This window comes from Taurulus bubalis (assembly GCF_910589615.1).
Source record: "Taurulus bubalis genome assembly, chromosome: 1".
In the NCBI taxonomy this organism is placed as follows: domain Eukaryota; kingdom Metazoa; phylum Chordata; class Actinopteri; order Perciformes; family Cottidae; genus Taurulus; species Taurulus bubalis.
Window position 1 is genome coordinate 20,030,408 of NC_136589.1, and position 23,336 is coordinate 20,053,743.

The 23,336-nt window shown below is 43.8% G+C and overlaps 2 protein-coding genes across 2 annotated transcripts in view; one reads left to right on the forward strand and one right to left on the reverse strand.

The window, feature by feature from the left end:
- Window positions 1–3,600, forward strand: part of asph (aspartate beta-hydroxylase) — a 31,426-nt gene extending 27,826 nt beyond the window's left edge. Inside the window, exons 11-14 of the mRNA XM_079226504.1 lie at window positions 102–879; window positions 2,125–2,175; window positions 2,323–2,370; window positions 3,492–3,600. Of these exons, the coding sequence (XP_079082630.1) occupies window positions 102–879; window positions 2,125–2,175; window positions 2,323–2,370; window positions 3,492–3,550 (936 nt within the window). The 3' untranslated portion in view covers window positions 3,551–3,600. The remainder of the gene's footprint in view (window positions 1–101; window positions 880–2,124; window positions 2,176–2,322; window positions 2,371–3,491) is intronic.
- Window positions 3,601–7,340: 3,740 nt separating this feature from the next.
- Window positions 7,341–22,850, reverse strand: dnai4 (dynein axonemal intermediate chain 4; the record flags this gene model as incomplete). Its single annotated transcript, XM_079226612.1, has 17 exons — window positions 7,341–7,494; window positions 8,783–8,936; window positions 9,005–9,231; window positions 9,866–9,964; window positions 10,229–10,341; window positions 14,036–14,196; window positions 14,338–14,492; window positions 14,604–14,690; window positions 16,723–16,877; window positions 17,267–17,452; window positions 17,676–17,840; window positions 18,627–18,766; window positions 18,950–19,106; window positions 19,262–19,368; window positions 19,693–19,856; window positions 19,938–20,103; window positions 22,795–22,850. 17 exons carry the CDS (start codon window positions 22,848–22,850, stop codon window positions 7,444–7,446), a joined length of 2,343 nt encoding a protein of 780 aa, XP_079082738.1. The 3' UTR covers window positions 7,341–7,443.
- Between the last annotated feature and the right edge of the window lie 486 nt (window positions 22,851–23,336).

Consider the following 23,336-nt stretch of genomic DNA (forward strand, 5'->3'; position numbering starts at 1 on the left):
AAATGGCTGTGGAGGAGGAGGCAGCTGCTGACGAGGCTGAGGAGGAGGAGGAGGCGGCGGCTGACGAGGCTGTGGAGGAGGAGGGGGCGGCTCCTGAAGAGGCTTTGGAAGAGGAGGAGCAGGCTGCTGAAGAGGCTTTGGAAGAGGAGGAGGAGGAAGAGGAGGCTGCTGAAGAGGCTTTGGAAGACAAGGCGGCGGCTCCTGAAGAGGCTTTGGAAGAGGAGGAGGCGGCTCCTGAAGAGGCTTTGGAAGAGGAGGAGGCGGCTCCTGAAGAGGCTTTGGAAGAGGAGGAGGCGGCTCCTGCAGAGGCTTTGGAAGAGGAGGAGGCGGCTCCTGCAGAGGCTTTGGAAGAGGAGGAGGCGGCTCCTGAAGAGGCTGTGGAGGAACTTGCAGCAGAGGTGGAGGCTGCAGTCGAGGAGACCGAGGAAGAGGAGGAGGCTGCAGATGAGCCTATGGAAGAACCCGCTACACCAGAGGAGGCCGAGGAGGAAAAGGCTGCTGCTGAAGAGATGGCATCAGATGCGGAGACTGTAGAGGGAGAGAGCGCTACTGCAGAAGAATCTGTTGAGGAGCCCACTGAAGAGGATGAAGCTGCCCCTACAGCTCTTGAGGATGCTGTCGAGGAGATATTCGAAGAAGAGGAAGCAGCTCCTTCAGAGGAGGAAGCTCCAACAGAAGAAGCTGTTGAGGATGTAGCCGAAGAAGAGGAGGCAGCGTCTTTCGAAGAAGCTGTGGAGGAGGTTGTGGAAGAGGAGGAGGCAGCACCTTCAGAGGAAACTGTCGAGGAGCCAGCTGTTGAGGAGGAGGCAGCTCCAACAGAAGAAGCTGAAGAGGAGGCCGCAGATGAAGATGTATTAGTGGAGGAGCAAACAGTACCAGGTAAGGAGGAAAGCAAGTACAAAGGCCAGCTACACCACATGTATCTGGTGCTAATGATCCCATTTGGGCCGCATGCTTATTCAGCTGTCCCCATTTGGGGCGGCTGTAGCTCATGGGGAGATCCCTGGTCATAGTGAGCCCCCAGTTGGTCTCTCAGCGCTTCATAGCAGCCCACTGCTCATGTTAAGCATGGGATCAATTAAACTGGGATTAATTAAGTGGCTGTAGCTCAGGGGGATGAGTGGTCGTCCAGTAACCACAAGGTAGCCGGTTCGATCCCATGTTGAAGTGCCCCTGAGCAAGACAACCCCTGGATGCTCCCCGGGTGCCTCACAGGGCAAAATGCAGAGAAGGGGATCATTTCTTTCTTTCTTCTAAAGGGGAATACAGACCGTCTTTAAAGGTCCAGCCTATTAACGCTTTTATTGTCTCCAGAGGGAGCGGTGTGAAGTCTGAAACATGACCTCAAGGGATGTCACTTGAGGCAGTTGGGTTTAAGGACTCGAAAGAAGAAGAAAGAAAGTATCCTTTATTAATCCCCTTGAGGAAATTGGTCTCTGCATTTCAGAATCAGAATCAGCTTTAATGGCCATGTAAGTTTGCACATACATGGAATTTCACTTTGCTCTTCGTACTTATACACACACAATATACAGTAATAAAGATTGATATATAAAAAAGCAACAAAAAAAGGCACATATACATCGCATAGAATTAAAACCACAGTATCTCTCACTCTCTTTTGTTTACTAGAAGTGCAATGCTAAAGTACTCTTTTAAATATGATGCTTCAGCCTGGTTAGCTTAGCACTAGAAACCGTGAGAAACGGCTAGCCCTGGCTGTAACCAATTAGACTGTTGTAACATATTATGTTGTGTTTTTGAACAGTGTTTGGCCCTTGTACAGGGGGTTGTGTGCTAGACTACATCTTGGCAGTGAAATGTTACTTCCTGGAGTCCACACCTGTTTTACATGTAGTTTTTAGTCTGGATTATTACATCCTATATTGCAGACAGTGCCATCTGTTTCCTGTATTTGTGCCTCACTGAAAGATGCGAGTGCTTTATATACGCTTTGAGAAGTACACTTATTCACTGTCTGTGTCCATTTTTAAAGCAGTATATGACCAAGCAGACAGGAAGAAACTTGTTGACCATCATGATTTGGACTTTAGTGTCGGTGCTGATTGTGATTTTTGAGGCCATACACTTGATTCATGGTTCCAAACATTTCTTGTTCCACAGTCACAGAAGATGAAGTAGAAGACGAAGTAGAGGAGGCAGCAGCAGAAGAAGGTGCGCACGCACACACACGCACACACACAGTCCTATACCAGCTACAGGGTTTAGATGCCCTGTACATTTCATGAGGGCAAAAGCTTTGTGAGATAATATCAATCCAATATTTTAGGATGGTGTGGTTATGTGTGTTTCTGTTTGCAGCAGCAGAGTTTGTGGAGACAGAAGAACAGATTCAGGATGAGCCCACAGGTAAACATATAGCGTTATGCTCCTAACATATTTTTCCTGTGTTGGCCTCCGGTCATCAATAGGCTGTCGAACAGTTAACTAACAAATATGGTGCAACGGATCATTAAACTCCTAGATCAGGTCACAGATCGGATCAGCACAAAAGAAAAAAGGGAGCAAATATAACTTTTAGAGATCCTTGATAACTTTTTTTGCCGCCAACCCCAATTGATGATCCATATTGTTTGTTTTTATTTGGTCATAGCAGCTGGTCTTCAAGGACCATCCAGACCATCATTTGTTTTGTCAGAAAACCATCAAAAATACTAAACGTTATACTTTGACTTTGTTATACAGGCATGAAAATCCCTCACCTTTCGGCGAAATTCGCCGTTTTGAAACCAAAATAGGTGACCTATGTGGATCGTGTAGATCCGAAGAGTTTTTGTTTTTGGGAGAGGGGGGGGGGGTCAACTGTCCGCCGTTTCTGAGATTGGAGTGGGACACGGAAAAAAAACTGAGGTCGTGATCATCTTCGCAATAGAAGATCTTTGACTGTCGAGTCTTGGCCAATCAGCGTTAAGATGTCTACAGCGACTTCATTCCCCTCCCACCAGTTTTTTAATGGCGAGCTAGTCAGTTAGCTAACGTTGTTGGTGAGACAGCGAGTGAGATTACTGGCAGCGGAGAGTCCGTGGCAGCGTGTGACGTCAGACAGGAGAGCGGCGAGTCAGCGGCGGCTCAGTTCCACCTACCGACACCTCACTACATATAAGGAGAGGACAATGAAGATTTTATCCAACTTTCATTTTAATAAAAAAAACTAAATGAGTTTCCTCCGTAGGGTGGCCGGGCTCCTGTTTATATTTAAGGGTTTAAGATCTACGTGTAGGAAAAAGTGTATTACTAGTTAATTATAATCTATAGAGTTATGCGGTTATAATCACTGTCACACAGAGAGAGGTGTGCATGAAATTCGCCGTTTTGAAACCAAAATAGGTGACCTACGTGAATCGTGTAGATTTGATGAGAATTTTTTTGTCGGTGGGGTATTTATATTCAGTGAACTGCGAACAGGTGCGCGTGCCAGAAGGGAGCGCGAGTGCATGGAAATATTAACGCGAAGGACCTTGCATCACCAGTGCAGACCACCATCAGAAGCATCTGGCAGTGGTCAGCAGGCCAAGAAACAGACTGCTGAAGAAGAGAAAAGGGCAAGGCTGAGACATGTGGCAAAACAGCAAAAGCGGGCGATGGAGACACTGGTGGTTCAGGCAAAGAAGACAAAATAATCTGGTTCTGAGAGTATTACGAACTGTAAATTGTTATCTTTGCCAATAAAATGTATTACAATCTGAATTACATTGTATTGGCTGTCAATCATGATGGAAGAGTAGACAAGTTAAGTTACAGCATGTCCACCATCTCTTGTGGGGGTTATGCATTAAGCCATTTGTGGTGCCCTTACCATATTGTGCCTCATATACTGTACATGTTAGACCCAGTGACAGGCTGGCATGAAATGGCTTGCATAATACTTAGTAAGGAGGCCATAATAATTTTTGACTCATGCCTGAAGTTAAGTTTCTCCAACCCCCCCCCCGGACCCCTCTCACCTTTTTCACCCCTGACCCGTTTTCATGCCTGGTTATAGTCATCTATAGTGTTTTTTTATTTTCCTAAAAACATAATTCAAATGTTTGGAAATAACATATTTTACTTTTATGGATTAAAACAAATCTCTTACAGCGAGTGTAAACGGCTCATAATTCATCACTTAACACTACATTTTACGTAGTGTTAAGCCAGTACTCATTTTCACTGAGCAGAGCCTGAACGCATCATAATGTAACTGGAGTGAACCTCCACTGGTTCTCCGTTAGCGATGCTGCTAACGTTACTAGCTCTGCTCCTGTTGGTCTAAACACTGATTGGTTGTTTACAAAGTCACATGATCAGAAGTCAGTCCAGAATGAGCCTCTTCCTGACAGGAGTATGGCTGTGATCAGGCTGTGATGTGCCGCTGTCGTCTTGTGACCTTCAAAGCGCTTCACACTCAGCGTTCACACCCTGATGGCAGAAGCTGACATGAAGCCTGCTCATCTTTCAATACATGCGTTCACCACACGAGTAGGTCAGTAACTTCCTGTTTGTGCTCTCCACAGAAACGTAAAGGCGGACCAGGGACCCACTGACCTTGCATCAGCACCATCTGAGCGTGCTCAGAGCGATGATGCACCTCTCCACCTCCACAGAAACAATTGAGTTGTCATGGCGACACTCGTCCCCCATCTGTCTCCCCCTCCCTCTGTTTTCACACCTTCCTTCAAATGTTCCTTCTGGTGTAAATGTGAGATAATGGATGAATTTACGGTACTCCTGTTTTTACCTTCTTGTTTTCCCTGAACCCCATTCTTCTTCTTCTTCTTCTTCTTCTTCTTTTAAGTAGAGCACCCATTTCCATTTTTGGTTGGGGGTGACTGAGTTCTATGTGACTGGCAGACCACGTGAGCTCTGCTAGTTGACTGGAGTCGTATCTGCAGCTGTAACATTACACCAGTCTGGAACTTTATTTTGAAGTCTCTTAGTTTGGCTTCCTGGAGCTCAATTCTGTTGCTCAGCAAACTTGAGGCCAAAGTGCACGGCTGAGCCAGGAGCTGAGGGTACATGAGGCGAAGCTTCACACATGCTGAACCTAGCTGCTGCTGCAACAAAAAGGCTCCGAGCCGAACACTGCAAGCAATATTTAAAGTGTAGTAATCAAACTAAAACCTCTAATCTAAAGTTCTGCCACTGTATTGCAGTGCAAGTTTACAGTGTAGAATCTCCATTCAGCTCCGTTTAGTTCTGGTCACAGTGTTGTTTGCAGATTTTATGCAAACTGTTGCGACAGTTTATTTACCACTCAGTATGAGCCGTATGCTAGCATGTGAATTCCGAGAAAGCTTGTGTGCGTTAGTGTGTGTGGCTGAATTCCTTGTTTCCTCTACTAACAACCTCTCAGCGAGCCCTAGATCCCCGATGATCTCTTTCTTCTCGTTGGTGCTCTAGCTCCTTTTACCTCTGTGTGTGTTCCGTTGATTCCGAGCTGTTAATTCTTTCTAGATACGGTTACCGAGACCATCCAATCCTTTTAAAATGAAGTTGTAGCTTTAAACTTCAGCTCTTTGAGTTCAAGCTGTGATGTAGATGAGGACATCATGTCTGGTACACAGCTATCCCACTGTGGCGTAAAGCCTTTTAACCCTGTGAGATCCACACGGGGTTAGAGGGGTCAGGCGTCATATTCCTGTGGAACCAGTTAAATGATCCGACACCTTTTTGTTTTTATTTACCTAAAGGGAAAGTTGGCGACGCGTGTTTTCCCTTGTGACAGAATCCCAATTTGTCTTGGTGTTTATTTCCATCACTGATCCTCGGTAGTAGGGCCCCGGGCCCCTGAAGGCCCCGAGTAAAACATCATCTTCCACAACATGCCATCACAGAGCTAAAATTGTGGAATTAAGAAAGCCAAATGAGAGCGTTATGCATCTTATTTTGACGGTGATGGCCAGATCTGCAGGTGAACATCCTGTTGTATGGGAAGATATTTTAGTTTTGGGACACTGACAACATACAATTTGTAGATCTGATGTTTTAGGATTAATCATAACACTACTATTCGTGAAAGAACAGAGACCAAGTAAAACATACCTCTTTTTTATTCTGTTGTTTTGTGTTTTAGTCCTGACATTTTGTATTTTCATGGTGTGAAGTAGAAGTTTTTGTAGGATGTCTCGTCCACTAGCTGGTCTTTTCTACTTCCACACTTTGTAAGTCGATGTGAACTGTAAAACCTTTTTAACACTGAAGATTACAGTCTTTACCAAGAGAGAGCTTCTAGATTTTTAAAAGTAACATTTAAAACAAATCATTTTCTGAAAATACGTTGAAAGCTTTTCACAAAGCCATAAACTGCATGACAGGCAGGTTACGGCTTCAGGACCACTTCCTGTTCTCTGACCACATAAGGAAGAGCAATAACACAAAGCCGCAGAGCAGCCCGCTGGAGACGGAGAAGAGCTTCAGTCAACGCTCCACAGGGTTGTGAGGACATCACAACGCATCATTGGCGAAGACCGATGCCGTTAAATTATTGTGAAGTACTGATGGACTGTGGAGATTTGAAGTTTTTCTGTAAATGATCTTTTGCTGCAATAAAAGGTTTGGGACTACACAGCTGTGTGTGTGTGTGTGTGTGTGTGTGTGTGTGTGTGTGTGTGTGTGTGTGTGTGTGTGTGTGTGTGTGTGTGTGGAAAAGTTTGCTGAAAGGTCTCTTTACTGCTAACAACTCCCGACATGGAGTTCCAACCGTTAAATCTTCAACAATCACTGCAGTTGAATGTATGAGTACGAGGTTACCGTAGAAATGCCGGTTGGGCCCCTTCCCCTTCCTGTCCATCTGTCCTGACTGCAGTACAGGCAAAAAGTCCCCCGACTAGAACAATCCCCATCCTAAAGCTGCCATTTAAAATGATTGAGATAAAAAGATGGAGAGAGCCATGCAGGGAGCTGGCTTTATAATACAAATGAAATGATAGTTCATCATCACATGTTGCTGTATGTAAGGGGAGTAAGAAGAGGAAGCCAGGAAAGTGGACTCAACACGGCATGGGAGCCGGTCCAACAGGTGGAACGAGTCCCCTCAGTTCTCTCCTGCAGTACTGAATCTGGTCACCAGACTAAAATATAACCAGAATACATATTTTATGTCACGTCGCTTTATTCCACGTGACGCTGAGATCATTGGCATTCATTTCGGATTTGAATGGCTTGAGGTATTTATATTCTACAGTAACATACATGTATATGGTGTGTTTTAAGAACAATATTAATTATTCTTTTGCAGAACAATTTAACTCAAATAAAAGGAGGGTATTTATTATTTCTGTTCCCTTAAAGCTTGAGTTGTGAACAATCTCGAGCTTTGTGTTTAGTGGATGCTTCCAACATTTAAGGCCCATGGCTTCTGTCCCGTGTCCACACTGTCCCGTGTACTACTCCCCCACACGCAGACAGAAGCCCTCATGGTTCGGGTTTCCATCCTTGTGTTTCTCAAAGCTGTCTGGGAGCCGCAGAGCGGATGATGGCCTCCAGAAGATCCACCTGAAGGACGAGAGGTGTTGTGAGTCATCCAGCTGATGCACAGGAACAAAGACATCAGTATCCAATGGCAGCCAAGGGTCACACAGATAGGGATTAGTCTTGTTCATGTATGATTCAAACTTGCCCACAGAGTTACATGACAGAAAACTTGAGTTAGCTCTCTGACTGAAGAGATTTACCTGTGGGTTGTTCAGTTGATATTCCAACAGTTCTAACCTATTTCTGATGGGAAGTCTGAAGAAGAGCTTTGCTAGACTTCATTCCAGCTTGTTCTAGCTTCATCAGATAGCATTCAGACCTCCAGAGTCGTCCTCTGAGACTTCTGACTGGACACGCTCAGGCTCCGTGGGGGGTTACTAACATTTCTAGTCTAATGAATAATGCATTTTATTTACATTTTCTAAATATATCAGCTACAATAATGTCTAATCCGCTCCTCTTGGGCAATATAAACCTGTTCTTCTCTTGGAAGGAGTGATAAAAACATACAGCACAGCAAATTTCCAATAGGCCGATAGTAATATATCTGACAGTACACTGAATTTATTTATTCATCTCCTGACCTAAATCTGCTCTCGGGGGAGATGCTGTGGTGTGTTTTAGAAGACAGTTATATCTATGTGGCTACATCAGTGAGCTGGGGAACCAAAACTACATATTTCCCTCATAACTGTGAGAGAGACATGTACATAACTAAGTCTGTGTGCTGCACACATAAATCACATGTGCTGCAGCACAAGCACCATATCTCTACCTCCTTCTGCTTCATGGATCGTGGTTATCTGGATCGTGGTCCATGCCTGCTACTCATTATATGAATAATTTCTGTCATATTCATGTAATGTGCTGTAACTCTGTTACGTTGTTCATTCTGGTCACATGACATCTATTGCTTCTGTCCATCCGGGGAGAGGGATCCTCCTCTGTTGCTCTCCTGAAGGTTTCTTCCTTTTTTCCCTGTGAAAGGTTTTTATCTGTTTTTTGGGGAGTTTTTCCTGATCCGATGTGAGGTCCCGGGACAGAGAATGTGTACAGATTGTAAAGCCCTCCGAGGATAATTTCTAATTTGTGATTCTAGGCTATACACAATAAACTGAATTGATTTGAATTGAATATCAACAACCAGGCTCCTTGTGATCGAAATGAGTCTGAGCCTCTGCACACACAATCATTATAATCAATTGATAACATATTTTCATGTTGGCTTTATGTCTTTGCATAATTCATTTGTCTATGAATCTATCTTCCCTACAGTTGCCCCATATTCCGAGACGAGCACCAGTCGTACCTGGCTGCCCTCTCCCACCTGGGGGTTCTGGAGCTGGTAGACGGCCACGTGTCCGTCACTGTCTCCCACCAGGACGCAGTCGGCCTGCAGGGCGAACAGCAGCGTCGTCATCTTCACAGTGCCGGCCGCCGGCTGCACGATGACCGGCTCCAAGCTGGAGGGTGATGGAGACAACTTGAAGACTCCATCAGAGACACGCATCGTGAGACAGAGAACACTTACAGGCTGAAATTCAGGTCCCAGATCTCCAGCTGTCCCTCATTAACGGCTCCGAACACTGTGGCCCACTTCGGGGACCACTTGATGTCGCACACGGCCGCCTGGGCGGAGCTGAAGGTCAACACGGGCCGATGGAGGTCCTGCTTCCACAGCTGGATGGTCCAGTCAGAGGAGCAGCTCAGGAACACATCCGGGCTCAGTGGACTCCATATGATGCAGTTCACAGGACACTGAGGGCCGAGGTCAGACAGAGGTCACAGCGGGAGCATATGGTTTCGACCCCAGAAGATATTCTTTCTAGTAGAACTTGAAGAGATGATTTTTCAGAGAACACTTGACAAGCAGTTTGTATATAAATGTAACTCATCCAAATATAATAAATAAATAATAAAGAGTGATTATATATAAACGTAAACAAAATCCACAGATGTGTGTGCATCGGAAATATTATTTATGAATCTTAAATTTTGATCTGTGGATTTTGTTATGTTTATATATAACTGTTGTTGTGTGCACTGATAAATATTTCAAGAGAAATTTGAATAAATCACAAACACATTTGTGAGCATTCATGGATGCTGACTCCATGTTTGTATTTGGAGGATGATGAGCCGTCTTAAAAGAAGCTGACGCTACTCAGATATTATTTTTTTAAATTAATTTTAAAAAAGTAGCAATATTCCTCCAGTTAAACAATTGACTGCATTTTATAGGAGACAGCTAAGGTCCAGTGAGCAATGCATTGTGGGACAGAGCAAGAATGGATTTGAACATGTGATCACTTTTGATGAAATGAAACGTGAGCTTGTGAGGCCTTGTGGTCTTCATCAGAAGGAGGGCTGACGTGGACCCTGATGGACTTACGAAGTGCTTCCTGTAAGTGTCCACAAACTGCTGGTTGTTGGAACAGCAGCACTTGTGAATGAGGCCCTCCCACGTGCCGACCAGGTAGACGCTGGAGTCCTGGTGCAACGATGGCAATCATTTACAATAAGTCAAAGCTCACTTCAAATCAACCGTAGAACAAAGGATTAGCACAAAACGTATCTCTGAATGTTATTTTATGCAGAAACCAGTTTTAAGCACAGGAACTAAATTTATGTTGAGAATATATATAGATATATATATATATATATATCTATATATATATTTATATATATAGATATATATATATATATAGATATATATATTTATATATATATATATTGATGAGAGAATATAACTCACTGTTGGATGAAAGTCAAAACACAGACCAGGAGTCAGAGCCGACAGAACACTCTCTGTCTTGGTCCCTCCGGCCTTCTTTTTCGCCGGCTGGGTCTTCTTGAGCTCCATCAGGTCTGAGGAGACAGGGTGCTGATAGATCAGGTCTCAGACAGGGCCCTCAGACGGATTCACCCCTTTGGACCTTTCTACATTAAGTCATGGTATAACCACATATTCAAATGTATTTCATTGGGATTTGATGTAATGAACCAAGACAAAATAGTCCATCATTTGGAAGTGGGGGGAAATATTACATGGATTTCCAAATGATTTCCAAATAATAATGTGAAAAGTGTTGATATGCCCTTTACTGTGAAAGCCCGAACAAAGATCTGGTGCGACCAATAGCCTTCACAAGTCACATAACTAGTAAATATGGTCCACCTGTCTGCAATTTAATCTCAGTATGAATACACCTGTTCTGTGAAGGCCTCAGAGTTTGATAGAGAGCTTTACTCTGTAAACCCTGATATATATTTAGATGCTTTTCTCCCAAAAACCTCGACCAATTATCTTCAACGGTTTCTACTTCTAAACCTTCTACCTGTCTCCTGGACCCCGTCCCAACGAGGCTGTTAAAGAAGTTTTATCTTTAATTAGTACTACTAGATATGATCAATGTGTCTTTACTAACGTGTACCACAGTCCTTAAAGTATTACCTTGAGTTAGTACCACAGTCCTTTAAACTTTAAAGGACTTTAGAGTTTTTCCTGATCCGATGTGAGGTCCCGGGACAGAGGATGTTGTATGTGTACAGATTGTAAAGCCCTCTGGGGAAAATTTGTAATTTATAATTTCGGGCTATATAAAATAAATTTAATTGAATAGAATTACTGAACAAACACCATCATGCAGACCAAAGATGGGTGGGGAGAAGTATGAAGCAGGGTTAGGTTATAAAAAAAGATATATATATATATATATATATATATATATATATATATATATATATATATATATATATCTATATCTAATACCTATATAAATAGGTGGGAGAATCTGTCCACAGGACAACTATTCGTTGTGCACTCCACAAATCTAGCCTTTATGGAAGAGTGGCAAGAAGAAACCGGTTGTTGAAAGTGAACCATAAGAAATATGCCACAAGCCACGTGGAGACACAGCAAACATGTGGAAGGTACTCTGGTCAAATGAGTCAACATGGAACTTTTGGGTCTCAATGCAAAACGCTTTGTGTGGCAGAAACCCAACACTGGCCATCACCCTGAGACCACCATACCAACAGTGAAACATGGTGGTAGCACCACTAGGGATGCTTCTCTCAAACTGGTCAGAATTGGGGAAAGAAGGATGGAGCCAAATACGGGGCAATCCTTGAAGATCTGATGCAGTCTGCAAAAGACTTAAGACTTCTCGCAGGAAAAGGACCCTAAACATACAGCCAGAGCTACAATGGAATGGTTTAGATCAGAGCATGTTCATGTTTGAAAAGCCCAGACCTAAATCCAATTGAGAGTCTATGGCAAGACTTAAATTGCTGTTCACAGACGGTCTCTATCAATCTGACTGAGCTTCAGCTTTTTTTGCCAAAAAGAATAGACAAACATTTCCATCTCTTGATGTGCAAAGCTTGTACAGTAGAGACAAATAAAAAAGACTGGCTGTAATTGCAGTGAAAGGGGGTTCTACCAAGTATTGACTTAAGCATCCACCAGATGTCAATGTTTTTGTTCTCATTATTGTTTGTGTCACAATAAAAGGTATTTTGCACCTTCAAAGTACTGTGAATGTTGTATTGATCAAATGGGGAAAAAGTCTATTTAAGTCTATTTAAGTTCCAGCTTGTAACAGTACACAATGGGGGAAAAGTCCAAGGGGGCGAATACTTATGCAAGGCTTTGTAGATGGATGGATAGATTTGGTCTCTTTGCAGTGCCAACATTACAAATTAATTTCCATCATTTTGTAAATACAAGTGAAAACAAATGCGGTGTATTTACAGAAATTACCTACATTGTTTTTCTTGTCCTTTAAACTGTTCTAAGCAGGTTGGAAAGCTGTTTCTATCCATGATTGAGTTACATTACAATACTGGTTCCCTCTGAGTTAGTGTATACTGTATAGTCTTCCAGGGCCCTATTCCTCGTACCTGGCTTACTGAGTTAGCTAGATAATTTTCAGGATAAGATGACGCATGTCAGGACATTTGATCGTTGTTGAACCAGGTACGAGGAATGGGGCCCTGGTGTATCACGATACATTGAGGCCAACCAAAAGCTGAGCACCACGGGAGGCGGAGCCCCAAGCTCAGGTTGGGGCAGGTGACAGATGGAGGCTGCGGTCGAATAGTCCTTTTTGGTTAGGAACCTTCCTAACTGAGTACCTAAGTGGCCGCCATGATAAGTGCCGGTCGAATTCTCTAAACGCAAAGGAAAGGAGCTTCAATGCTTCCTAATTTAGCTCCTTTAGCATAGGAACCTCTGGATCTTCCTTTACGGAAGGAAAGGAGATAATGCCGACCCACAATTCCTTGCGGCTGCAACTTTTAAAGTGACGTATCATTCGGCCGTTCACGAGAACAAACGATCATGACCGACAAACGCAGATCATGTAAATAATCATTAGCATAATTTGGAAATACTTTCAATAATCTGTTAAACCTGCTGGCAAACTACAAACGTTACGTTGCTGAAAACTGCTGTAAAGTGATGAAACTGACGTATTTGATATTCTCTCTCTGCTGTTGAACTGCAGCTTCAGCCCTCATTCTTTTAGTTTATTTGACTTCAGTTACAGAAACTTTAATGAAAGAGTTAAACTGGACGAGCTCTTCATTCTGAGTCATGTTTCTGATTATCATCTTTTTAATCAACTATTTTGTCACATTACAATAAAACATATGACAACACAAGTTGTGTGGAGTTTCATAAACTGTTGTCTGCATATTTTTATGATGAGATTATAATCTGCATGTAGATAAACCATAACAGCAAAAAGGGATATGAGACACACATATATGACACACATCGTTAGTGTGATAACGTATTTAATTCAGCATGTTTGAAACTGAACAAAGAGACTGTTTGGTAGCTTTGTACTCTCTGAAAAATACGTTGGTTTCACTTTCATACTCCTTCGTTCCAACCTCGTTAATAAAGTAATACTATGAACCAGGTTGTTAAAAATTGTCTAAAATGAAGCAACACTGTAAGAAGAACACAGACGAAGTATTTAAGATGATCTTTATTGTGGTCCGAGATGGACTACAACATTGTAGTTTCACCACTGTAGACAGACTGACGTCATTAACATGCGCCTGCCGTCGCGTCATAACTATGTGGTTTAGTGAAAGTGTCGGATTTACTAAACACCCCGGTTGTCTTCTCCTAACTCCTCATGAATTCTCCATCCCATCTTTCCTTAAACCCGTGACGTTTTCCACAGAGGTCAAGGAAAAGTGCTTAGGGTTAGACGTTAGGAGGTAATTATATGACTATTCGACCGCAGCCGAAGTCTACCATCCAGTGACTTGGTCACACCTGCAGCCACTTGGTCACAAGAAGTAAGTCGGATGAGAAGTAATCCAGCGGACTCCCCACTCATCTCTCTGCCCACATGGGACCAAGGAACCGTCTCACACCGGGTGGGGACCGGAGGCCAAAGACCCTGACAGGGAGGAACCCGAATTGTTACGTCTTACTGTCTCTGAGTCTCCTGTTTAAGTCCTGAATCTGGCCTCCACGTGCCACAACACATCAGGCTGAACTGACAATGGTAAAGCCATGTGCTGGTGCTGAGTGCAGTACCTATGCAGTCGAGGCCGCTGCCGCAGATAAACCACTCGCTGATCCGGCCGTCTGCAGCCACAGAAAAGAGGGACTCTACCTCCTCCTCTCCTGTCAGGCTCAACTCCTGCTGGGTCCATCTGAGCTGCCACACTGGGTCCAAGTGCCTGTTGGGACAATCACTGCACACACACACACACACACACACACACACACACACACACACACACACACACACACACACACACACACACACACACACACACACACACACATAAATAACATTCTCTTCATGTGTGATGTAAGAGCTGAGCTGTCCTCACCTGCTGCTGAGGACACATGCTTTGCTTTCTGGACTCTTCACATTGTAGATATCAATGCAGCCGTCCTGCATGCCCACAGCCAGCTGACTGGGGTTATTGGATGAGAAATCCAAGGAAGTCACAGCGCTGCCACACTGGATGGCCCGCTCAGGCCACTGCAGAGGGACACATGACAACATCTGGAATGGACAGCTGACACCCAGTCAACCTTCGGCATACTGCTGAGGAGACATGGAGCCCTGAAGCTAAATAAAGGAAAGTCATACCGTTGGATTTTTGAGAGACCAGCAGCACACCAGGCCTGGTTTCTGGTTACTGGAGCCAAACTCCCCATAGCCCACTGCCAAGAGGTCCTAGCAGAGAAAGCCGAGCACAAGGGGACCTCTATTAGTGAACAACTGTTGGGAAGCTGGCAACAGTTTTCAATTGTTTAGCAGAAAGTAGTTCCAGTGCGGGACGAGTTGGCTGAGGTTATTGTTGTTGTCAATGCAACTGCAAAATGTGAATAAAAGAATATTGGCGGAAAAAAAACACACATCCGTTTACAAACTCTCAGTATAATCCCAGTCTATAGTACTCAGATTAGATTAGAAAACGTTATTAATCTCCAGTGGGGAAACTCATTTGTCACCAAAAGTCATACAGACAACAATAGACAAAGTGCACAGTGCACAGCAGACAAGAAACACATTACAAAGAACAAACAACACCAGAAAATGCCGCAAGAATGAAACATGGCTGACATCAGAAAGATGCTAAATCTAAACTAGATAACTAAAGGTGTTCATTAAAAAACAAACTGCTGCTGGAACAAATAACCTTCTGAGTGGTTCACTGAATAAACTTCTGAGTCCATTAAAAACACAGTGGCTGCATCCCAAGTCTCTAAATTACATCCCCGTTTCCCTCACTTGCATCTTTTCCTTGCGTCTTAGTCCCTCCCACCAGAGATGCATGGAGAGACGCAAGGAAACCAAGCGTGGAGAGAGGACACGAGGAAACATGTGTTAAGAGACATGAGACGTCCTTTCCTCTGAAACGTCACTTGAAGCGACGTCGGTTTCTGATGACTGCGGCCGCTGATCACATCTGGATCACATCTGGATCAGCTGTCAGTCGGATTTAACGGAGACTTGTGACGGAGTTTGTGTCTGTAAACATGATCAGTGTAACAGAGTTGTTTTCTGGTCCGGACAGTTTTTAGCGAGTATTCTAATAAAAATGCACTTAAAATATTGATTTAAAGGAAGGAAGTAGGTATACTACTTATACTAATGCAGACACAGTTATCATCAGTGTCAGAGTGGAGATGTTTTCTCTGTAGTCTGTTACCTGTACCTGCATTGAGTATTTATACACAGTATCTGGTATTTATGTGTTCGGTGTCCTGCTTACGCGCAGGATCGATTTCTACCGGTGGAATGCGTTTTATTTATTAATTATTTATGTCTGTATGTTTTGAAATTCTGATTTAAACATCATTATAAAATAACCCACAATATGAAATTTCTCTTAAGTGATAAAACTCATCAAACCCGACAATGGAAGGACCATACATGTTGTAAAAAGGCTCCAGCTCTCTCTGATTTGAATTATATACATAATAAAAGTTATTGAGGGAAACAACAGATCAAATCTTTGTTTAAATGAAGACAGTTGTTTGTGGTCCTTTTGTTGTTCAGACCTACAATGAACATATTTTAACCAGATGGTGAATAAGAAAACAGATCACATATATAATTTGAGTGTAATCTGTGATCGTCTTCACTCTGGTATGAAACTCCAGCATTCAGGCCGATCAGTTGCAGCGTCCAATCACATAACTGATGAACAGCGAGGGGGCGTGTCCAGCGTTAAAACACTTCCTGGAAGCTCGCTTTCGTGGCTCCTCGATCATGGCTCCTCAGAGCAGATTAAGAGCTTTGGGACGGCCGTCAATATGGCGACGCAGAACAACTTCCGGTTCAATCGAGGAGCGAGGAAACAACAATTAAGAGACTTGGGATGCACACAGTGTAGTGGATGGCCTTCAAAAGAAACAATCATTTTTAACTTGGCCCTTGATCTTTTCCATAGTGACCTCTAGTGAGTCCGGGTGAAGGCCAATCACTGAGTCAGCCTTTCTGTTCATCTTATTGATCCTGTTTTTATCTTCCGCTGTAAAGCCGCCCCCCCCAGCAGAGCACGGCGTAAAAGAGGACACTCGCTCAGATCCCCTGATAAGAAACATGAACAAGCTTTCTGCTGATATCAAAGGATCTAAGCTTCCTCATAAGAAAAGTCTTGACTGAGCCTTTTTAAATAGAGCATCAGTGTTCTTACTCATTAAGCACTTTGGACTCACATGATGTACACGTGTATTCTATGTTCTAATAAGTGTGTTACCGGGTTCTTCTTGTTCCACGCCATGCTGCTGACGCTGCGTCCTCTGCTGAGCTCACAGCTGAAAGCCCAGAGACACTCCACGGCCGGAGATGGGGGGCTCTGGGCCTCCTGCTCCCTCTGCTCCACCATCCCAGGCTTCATTACACAGTCTGGGTCTGACAATCATTCCAAAAACAAAAATGCTGCAACTTAATTTCAATCATCACATACATACAGGTACATTGGTTCGATGATGAAATATGACCTCGCGGATTTAGCCTAGCCTCAGAAACAGGAGCAGTGGGCTGTTGTATGGGTCCGGGGGGGCAGCATGGGGTTCAGTGTCTCACTTGAGGCCACTTTGACATGTGGACAGCTGGGATGGGACCACCAACATTGTGGTTTAAGGAAGACCCACTCTACCCACTGAGCCACAGCCAACCCATGACGTAAAGATGACATTAATACTCACTTCTTCATGCATTAGTATCATGAACACGTCATTGGACCTCACAATGGTTGGGAGGCCATTGGTGTGTCAGTGCTGCCGATTAGCTTACTTTACCTTGGGTTACAGGAAGCTGTCTGTAAGCAGCCAGCTTGGGTTGGAAAGTGTTTCCCAGTAAACTCCTCTCCATGACCAGCAAGCAGTGATGGAATCTGTCAGACTGCATGATCCTCTGCTGGTCTGACTCAGCTGTTAATGCGCTCCCAAACGCTTCCACTTCTTTCAAGGAGCTCGCAGCACTGGCTGAAGAGAAATACAAGAACATGACGTTATTGCAGAGCTCTCCTCAATGCCACTTTCAAGAAACTGCAAGAATTCATAAGACTTGAGCTGTGGATCATGAAAGGGAGAATATAGTTGCTTTGTAATGATATATTGTCTGAATAACACCAAGAGATCAAAAGGTTAATTGGAATGAAATTACAGCCATTAAAACCCAGACGGGAGCAGCGTCCTTCACTGTTACCTGAACTGGCGGTGCTGCCCACTGACACGCTCCTCTCTGCCCCTCTGCTGGGGTCCAGTCCTGCCTCCGGACCCTCAGACCGCCCTGGTACCTGGCTGCCCGGCTCCTCCCACTGCTCAGGGCAGGTCAGAGTGTCGTACATGTCCCAGGTGGTCACAGTGGTGGCTGTGGGAAGGACACATTTTAAGGACTGTCGGCCTGAACAGACCTTCACTATGATGAAGATTAGTTCCATCTCGATAGAAAAACATCCACTAACTGGAGGTCATAGTGCAATACTTCCTTGGTTCATCAACTGACAGGAACATTTGATTTTGTTATTTTTCAAGCAAAAAGGAACTGGTTTCAGCCTCCCAATGTGAATATTTTCAGATTTGTTTTACTTTTCTATTATATTAAATTGTGTGTTCTAACATTATATGTTATTGCTTAAGAAGTGCTGACTGTCTATCTCATCAATATCTCTCTGTTCTCCCCCTTCTTATACTCTGCATACGATCAGCGAATGCTTCACTGTGTTGTTGATATGATAATTAAGATACTTGACTTGACTAATTCATACAGTAGAACATCTGATCTGTGTCTGTGTGACAGCGCTGGGGCTTCTAAAAAGGAATCCTGATTCCAAACCTGTTAGCTAAAGCTGCTGCTGTGCAGTCTGCAACCAGATGACTGTGAACCCGCTTACGCTCTCATTCAGGGCAGCGTGCAGGACGCACAGCGGACCAACCCAGACCTATTGCTCATTGTCCTGGTGCTCGCGGAGTTTAAAAGGTTCTGTTGTTGAGGGGATCAATGGACTGTGCAGACTGCGATGTGTGCAGAGTCCATGTATACTTCGGTTTGGGAGTGTAACCGAGGCTTGAGGACCAAGGCCTTGAATGTCAAAACCTGATTCCCTTATCTGCCTTGTTTCCAAACACAACTCCAAGGGAAGATAATGAGCCTAACCTGAGTCCACCATCAGGATGCTGTCGCTCTGAACATGTTTGTTTTTAGCGGCTCCATTCAATGTCTGCACCGATCGATCCACATACTTATCATCGGCCATTCTGTTTCTGCACAGCTCAGCATACTGATGGTTTCTCTCCCTGTAGAAACAAGGAGAAGGTGATACCAGCTTGTTAAAACCAAAGACACATATCTATATATTTCAATTACTGAGCATTAGATAGAACTCCCTTCCATTAGTGGCATGGAGAAGCATGTCTTTCTCTGTCTTGTTTGCAGTTCAGACAGATTACCGTGGTGTGTCTTTCTGTGACCTCACTCACATGATCGCTTCTGCATCATCAGCATCCACTGACACAAAGGTGCTCGGTATGTCCAGAAGGGACATGCTGTCGGTCTCAGAGATGTAGACGTCTGTGACCTCTCTCAACATGTCCTCTGTCACATGTTCCTTCACTGTGTCTCTTTTCCCCGGCACGTCTGGCAAGGAACAATGTGACATTTAATCATAATCAGATGCTGTATATGTCACTATAAATTGGACTGACATTTAGTTTTTATTAACTTATTGCCAACATTAGGGATGGAGCCAAAACAATTAGAATATAGCCATTAAAGTGAAGGAACTTTGGAACCTGGGAAGTTGATGGGCAGGTCCCGTTTGGAAAATGTGTCCTCAATCTCCTCATTTAGTGACTCTATGGTCGACTGGCTGGATATTCTGCTGCTTCCGAATATGGACCTGGAAAACGATGTCAGAGGGCGTTTTTACAAGGTGACCCTGTGACCCTGTTACCTGATGGGTAACAGGACACAAAGGGTGCCACTGGTGAAAGATGAAACTAGTATATTTCTCATCAATAGGCCATACATTGGACCATGTGATTTCATTGAGTCCTTGTATATTTATATTTAATTAGGCTGCCTATGGAAAATAACATAATATTTCATTTATTGAACTTGTGTTTTTTCTCATTTAAGTAATCGTATCCACACCCTCTCCTCCACCTCTGATCAGCTCCAGCTGTGTGACCATCAGGTCAGAGTGTACATAAGAGCCCTGCACCTGGAGAAAGGCCTGCTGAAGGACCCGGTGGCTGTCGTCTGATCTGATGCTGATCCAGCAGAGATCTCATCCAGGAAAAACCTGCTGGCTTTGGCCTGAGCCGCTGCTGGATCTGCCTGGTACAGCGGCTGAGGAGTTACGTCATTGTCTTCTTCATCAATCACCTGCAAATAGGAGAGCGATCAGCCACCATGATACGGTTACTGCATTAGCATACTGCCGCCTATAGGGAGGAAATAAGTTACCCGAACAACTTGTCTGGGAGTTTGAAGGGCGCTCTTCTCCAGAACTTTGCTGCCACCCCCCAGGCTGAAACTCTTTCTGCTTGGGCAGATGAAGCCATTTGTGTCTCTGGTACTTTGGTGGACTCCATGTATGCCGGATACAGAAATGTTTATTGTTCGAGAAGAGCTAGGAGACAAAATAACATTTCAGTTAGCATGGCTTCACGGGGTTGATGGCACATGCTTATTAATAGAATATTCTAACCAGGATTCTAATTAGGAGATTGGTTTATTCATGTTGTCATTTTTGCCGACCAGCCCCTTCCCAGGTTGGCATATTAAAATGGAAGTTACCAAAAAATAAGCAACTAATAGGAACAATTCAATTTAATAAAAAAATACATTTAATAGAATATATTTCCATTTTTCAAACACAACATTTTAAAGCAATTATTCAGTAGGGAATGTCTAATCTCTTTTGCCAACAGTTACAACATTGGTCTCCAACCAACAACGCTCACATTTGAGGCAACTTTGGGATGATTGTGTTCAGCTCCCATCACTTATTACAGACGTTCAAGTCTCATATCCATAAGATGTGTAGTGTATTAACTCAAAGTACCACATCAACACAGTAACAGCTGCTATGGAAATGGAATGTTCCCCTGACCAAAAAGGTTAGTAACTTCCCAATGTTTGAAAACAGTGCAGTTCATAAATGAAAACATTTGATGTTCCATTTTTGTTTCTGTAACCTTCAGAGGACCAGAAGGCAGCGATAAGTGTCAGTAATATTGGTGCCTGTGTATTGACGTATAGCCGGCCTATAATAATACATGATTTAGCCATATTGTAAATATGTAAAGTATCACTGGGTTTAGGAGCAGTGTCCCACCAGGATGCTCCTCCATGTTGTGATAAAGAGACACATTTAGAATTACAGTGAGAAAAAGATAGATGAGCTTAAAGACAACGAATATACTATCATGCAATAATACTTTTAGTTTTTACACATATTTCAGCCTTTGTCTGAACATTGAAGAAACATTTGCCCCATACAATCATATAAAGCAAAAGAGCTGATTCAGAGACGACGTGAGCATTATTGATAACGCCATAATTAAGCAATAAGGTACTCGAGGCAGTACTGTGTCGTGCAATAATGTACTGTTCAAGGGAGTTGTTAGGCCCGACGCGCAGCGCAGGGCCGGCAAACCCTTGAACTGTACATTATTGTAGACACAGTACTGCCTCGAGTACCTTATTGCTTTTATAATGCGGGTACCTGCGACTTTATAAATAGTAATAGTAAGCTCCCTTTCAGCACAAAATAGTTGTAGCCACCAAACGTTGTGTATCGCATTTCAGCAACAGAGAAAATAGTCCCGTAAGTGTATGGGACGCACATACGGGACTATAAAACTGACTGCCTGGGACCAGGTCGGTTGGAAGCAGGTGGAGGATGACACGCAGTCACCGATGTAAAAAAGTGCTCTCGCTGCTTCTGTCCGTCTTTTCTCCTCATTTTTCTCCTCCATGATGTTTAGAGAACTTGCCTCGCGTCGGGAAATGACCGACGTAATTATCTCTCACTAGAAATTATCACGATTTTGTGGTCAAACCCTTTTCATTCCTCATCTCATTTTTGGGAGGAAGTGACGTTGTGAAGTGACGTTGCAATACTGTGAACACTCAAGCAATACACCTGCAAGTTAAGGAAACCAACGTCTGCCGGTCGTTACAATATCAAAGTTTACACGAACATGTTTGGTAACTGTCAAGCTTGAAATGACCCGTATTGCTTGAGAGGGAGTCACGAGGTGTAGTTTATTCAGCCATAAAGTACTGTTTACATTTAGAGCGTTCCATATCAGTGCGCACTTAAAAACAACAGGCAGATTTAAATTGCGCGACCGTTAGTTTTCATTTCAATCTTGACAGTTACCAAACATGTTCGTGTAAACTTTGATATTGTAACGTCCGCAGTAACGACACGCAGACGTTGGTTTCCTTAACTTGCAGGTGTATTGCTTGAGTGTTCACAGTATTGCAACGGGGCTTTTCGCTAACAGTAACGTTAGCTCAAACGGAACAGCTAACAAGCTCGCTTAGCATCCCCCACACTAGCATAACGAACGACAAAACAACGTCACTTCCTCCCTAAAATGAGATGAGGAATGAAAAGGGTTTGACCACAAAATCGTGATAATTTCTAGTGAGAGATAATTACGTCGGTCATTTCCCGACGCGAGGCAAGTTCTCTAAACATCATGGAGGAGAAAAATGAGGATAAAAGACGGACAGAAGCAGCGAGAGCACTTCTTTACATCGGTGGCTGCGTGTCATCCTCCACCTGCTTCCAACCGACCTGCAGTCAGTTTTATAGTCCCGAATGTGCAACCGCCATACACGTACGGGACTATTTTCTCTGTTGCTGAAATGCGATACACAAAGTTTGGTGGCTACAACTATTTTGTTCTGAAAGGGAGCCTACTATTACTATTTATAAAATCGCAGGTACCCGTATTATAAAAGCAACAAGGTATTCGAGGCAGTACTGTCTCTACAATAATGTACAGTTCAAGGGTTTGCCGTCACTCCGCTGCGTTCGGGCCTAACAACTCCCTTGAACAGTACATTATTGCACGACACAGTACTGCCTCTCGTACCTTATTGCTTTGTTATGAATCGCTCAGAGATGCTGACACGGAGAGGAGAGCGACCCGCGGCTTGAGCAGGCCGAGGTGGGGGAGACCAAGTCCCGGCAGCTGACAGCACAGTTCCCGGTAGCGCGGCTCGGGCCCGGGATGAGGACCTGTCCACTCCGAACTCTCGAATAAACACGTTGACAAAATGAGAGAAGAACCAGGGAACTTACGGCCGTAGAACCAGAGTCCGTCTCTTCTTTCGTTCTTCTTTTGCAACCTCAGACATTATTGTAGCATTGTTGTATCTAAGTCTAAGTTGCCATAGCAACGTGACGCCCCGCCCCCTCCACAGGCAAAGCCATCAGGTGTTCCAGACAGAGCGGAATGATCTCTGTGAAGAGTGTAGAGTCAGCAGGATGTGACGAAGCCAAATGGATTGTTTATAAGGTGTTCACGTGGAACCTGAGCATCACTCAACCTGGGCATTCAGTATGTGATGAGACATCGAAGCCTCCTCTCGTGAGATGACGTCACATGAAGACCTGTTGGAGAACATTTCCAAGTGTTGGCAAAAAATTCAGGAATTCTTGAGATTTTGCACAATTCCAATATAAAAATCATACAGGGGATCCCCAAGTGATTCTGATCCATCCTCTTGACACCAGGGATGTTGGAAACTAATGTCATGGCAGTCTGGACCAAAGTGCTGGACCCAGCTATAATCACACTTAAGTAAAAGTACATTTTAGTTGAAAGGTTAACACTTTCAAAT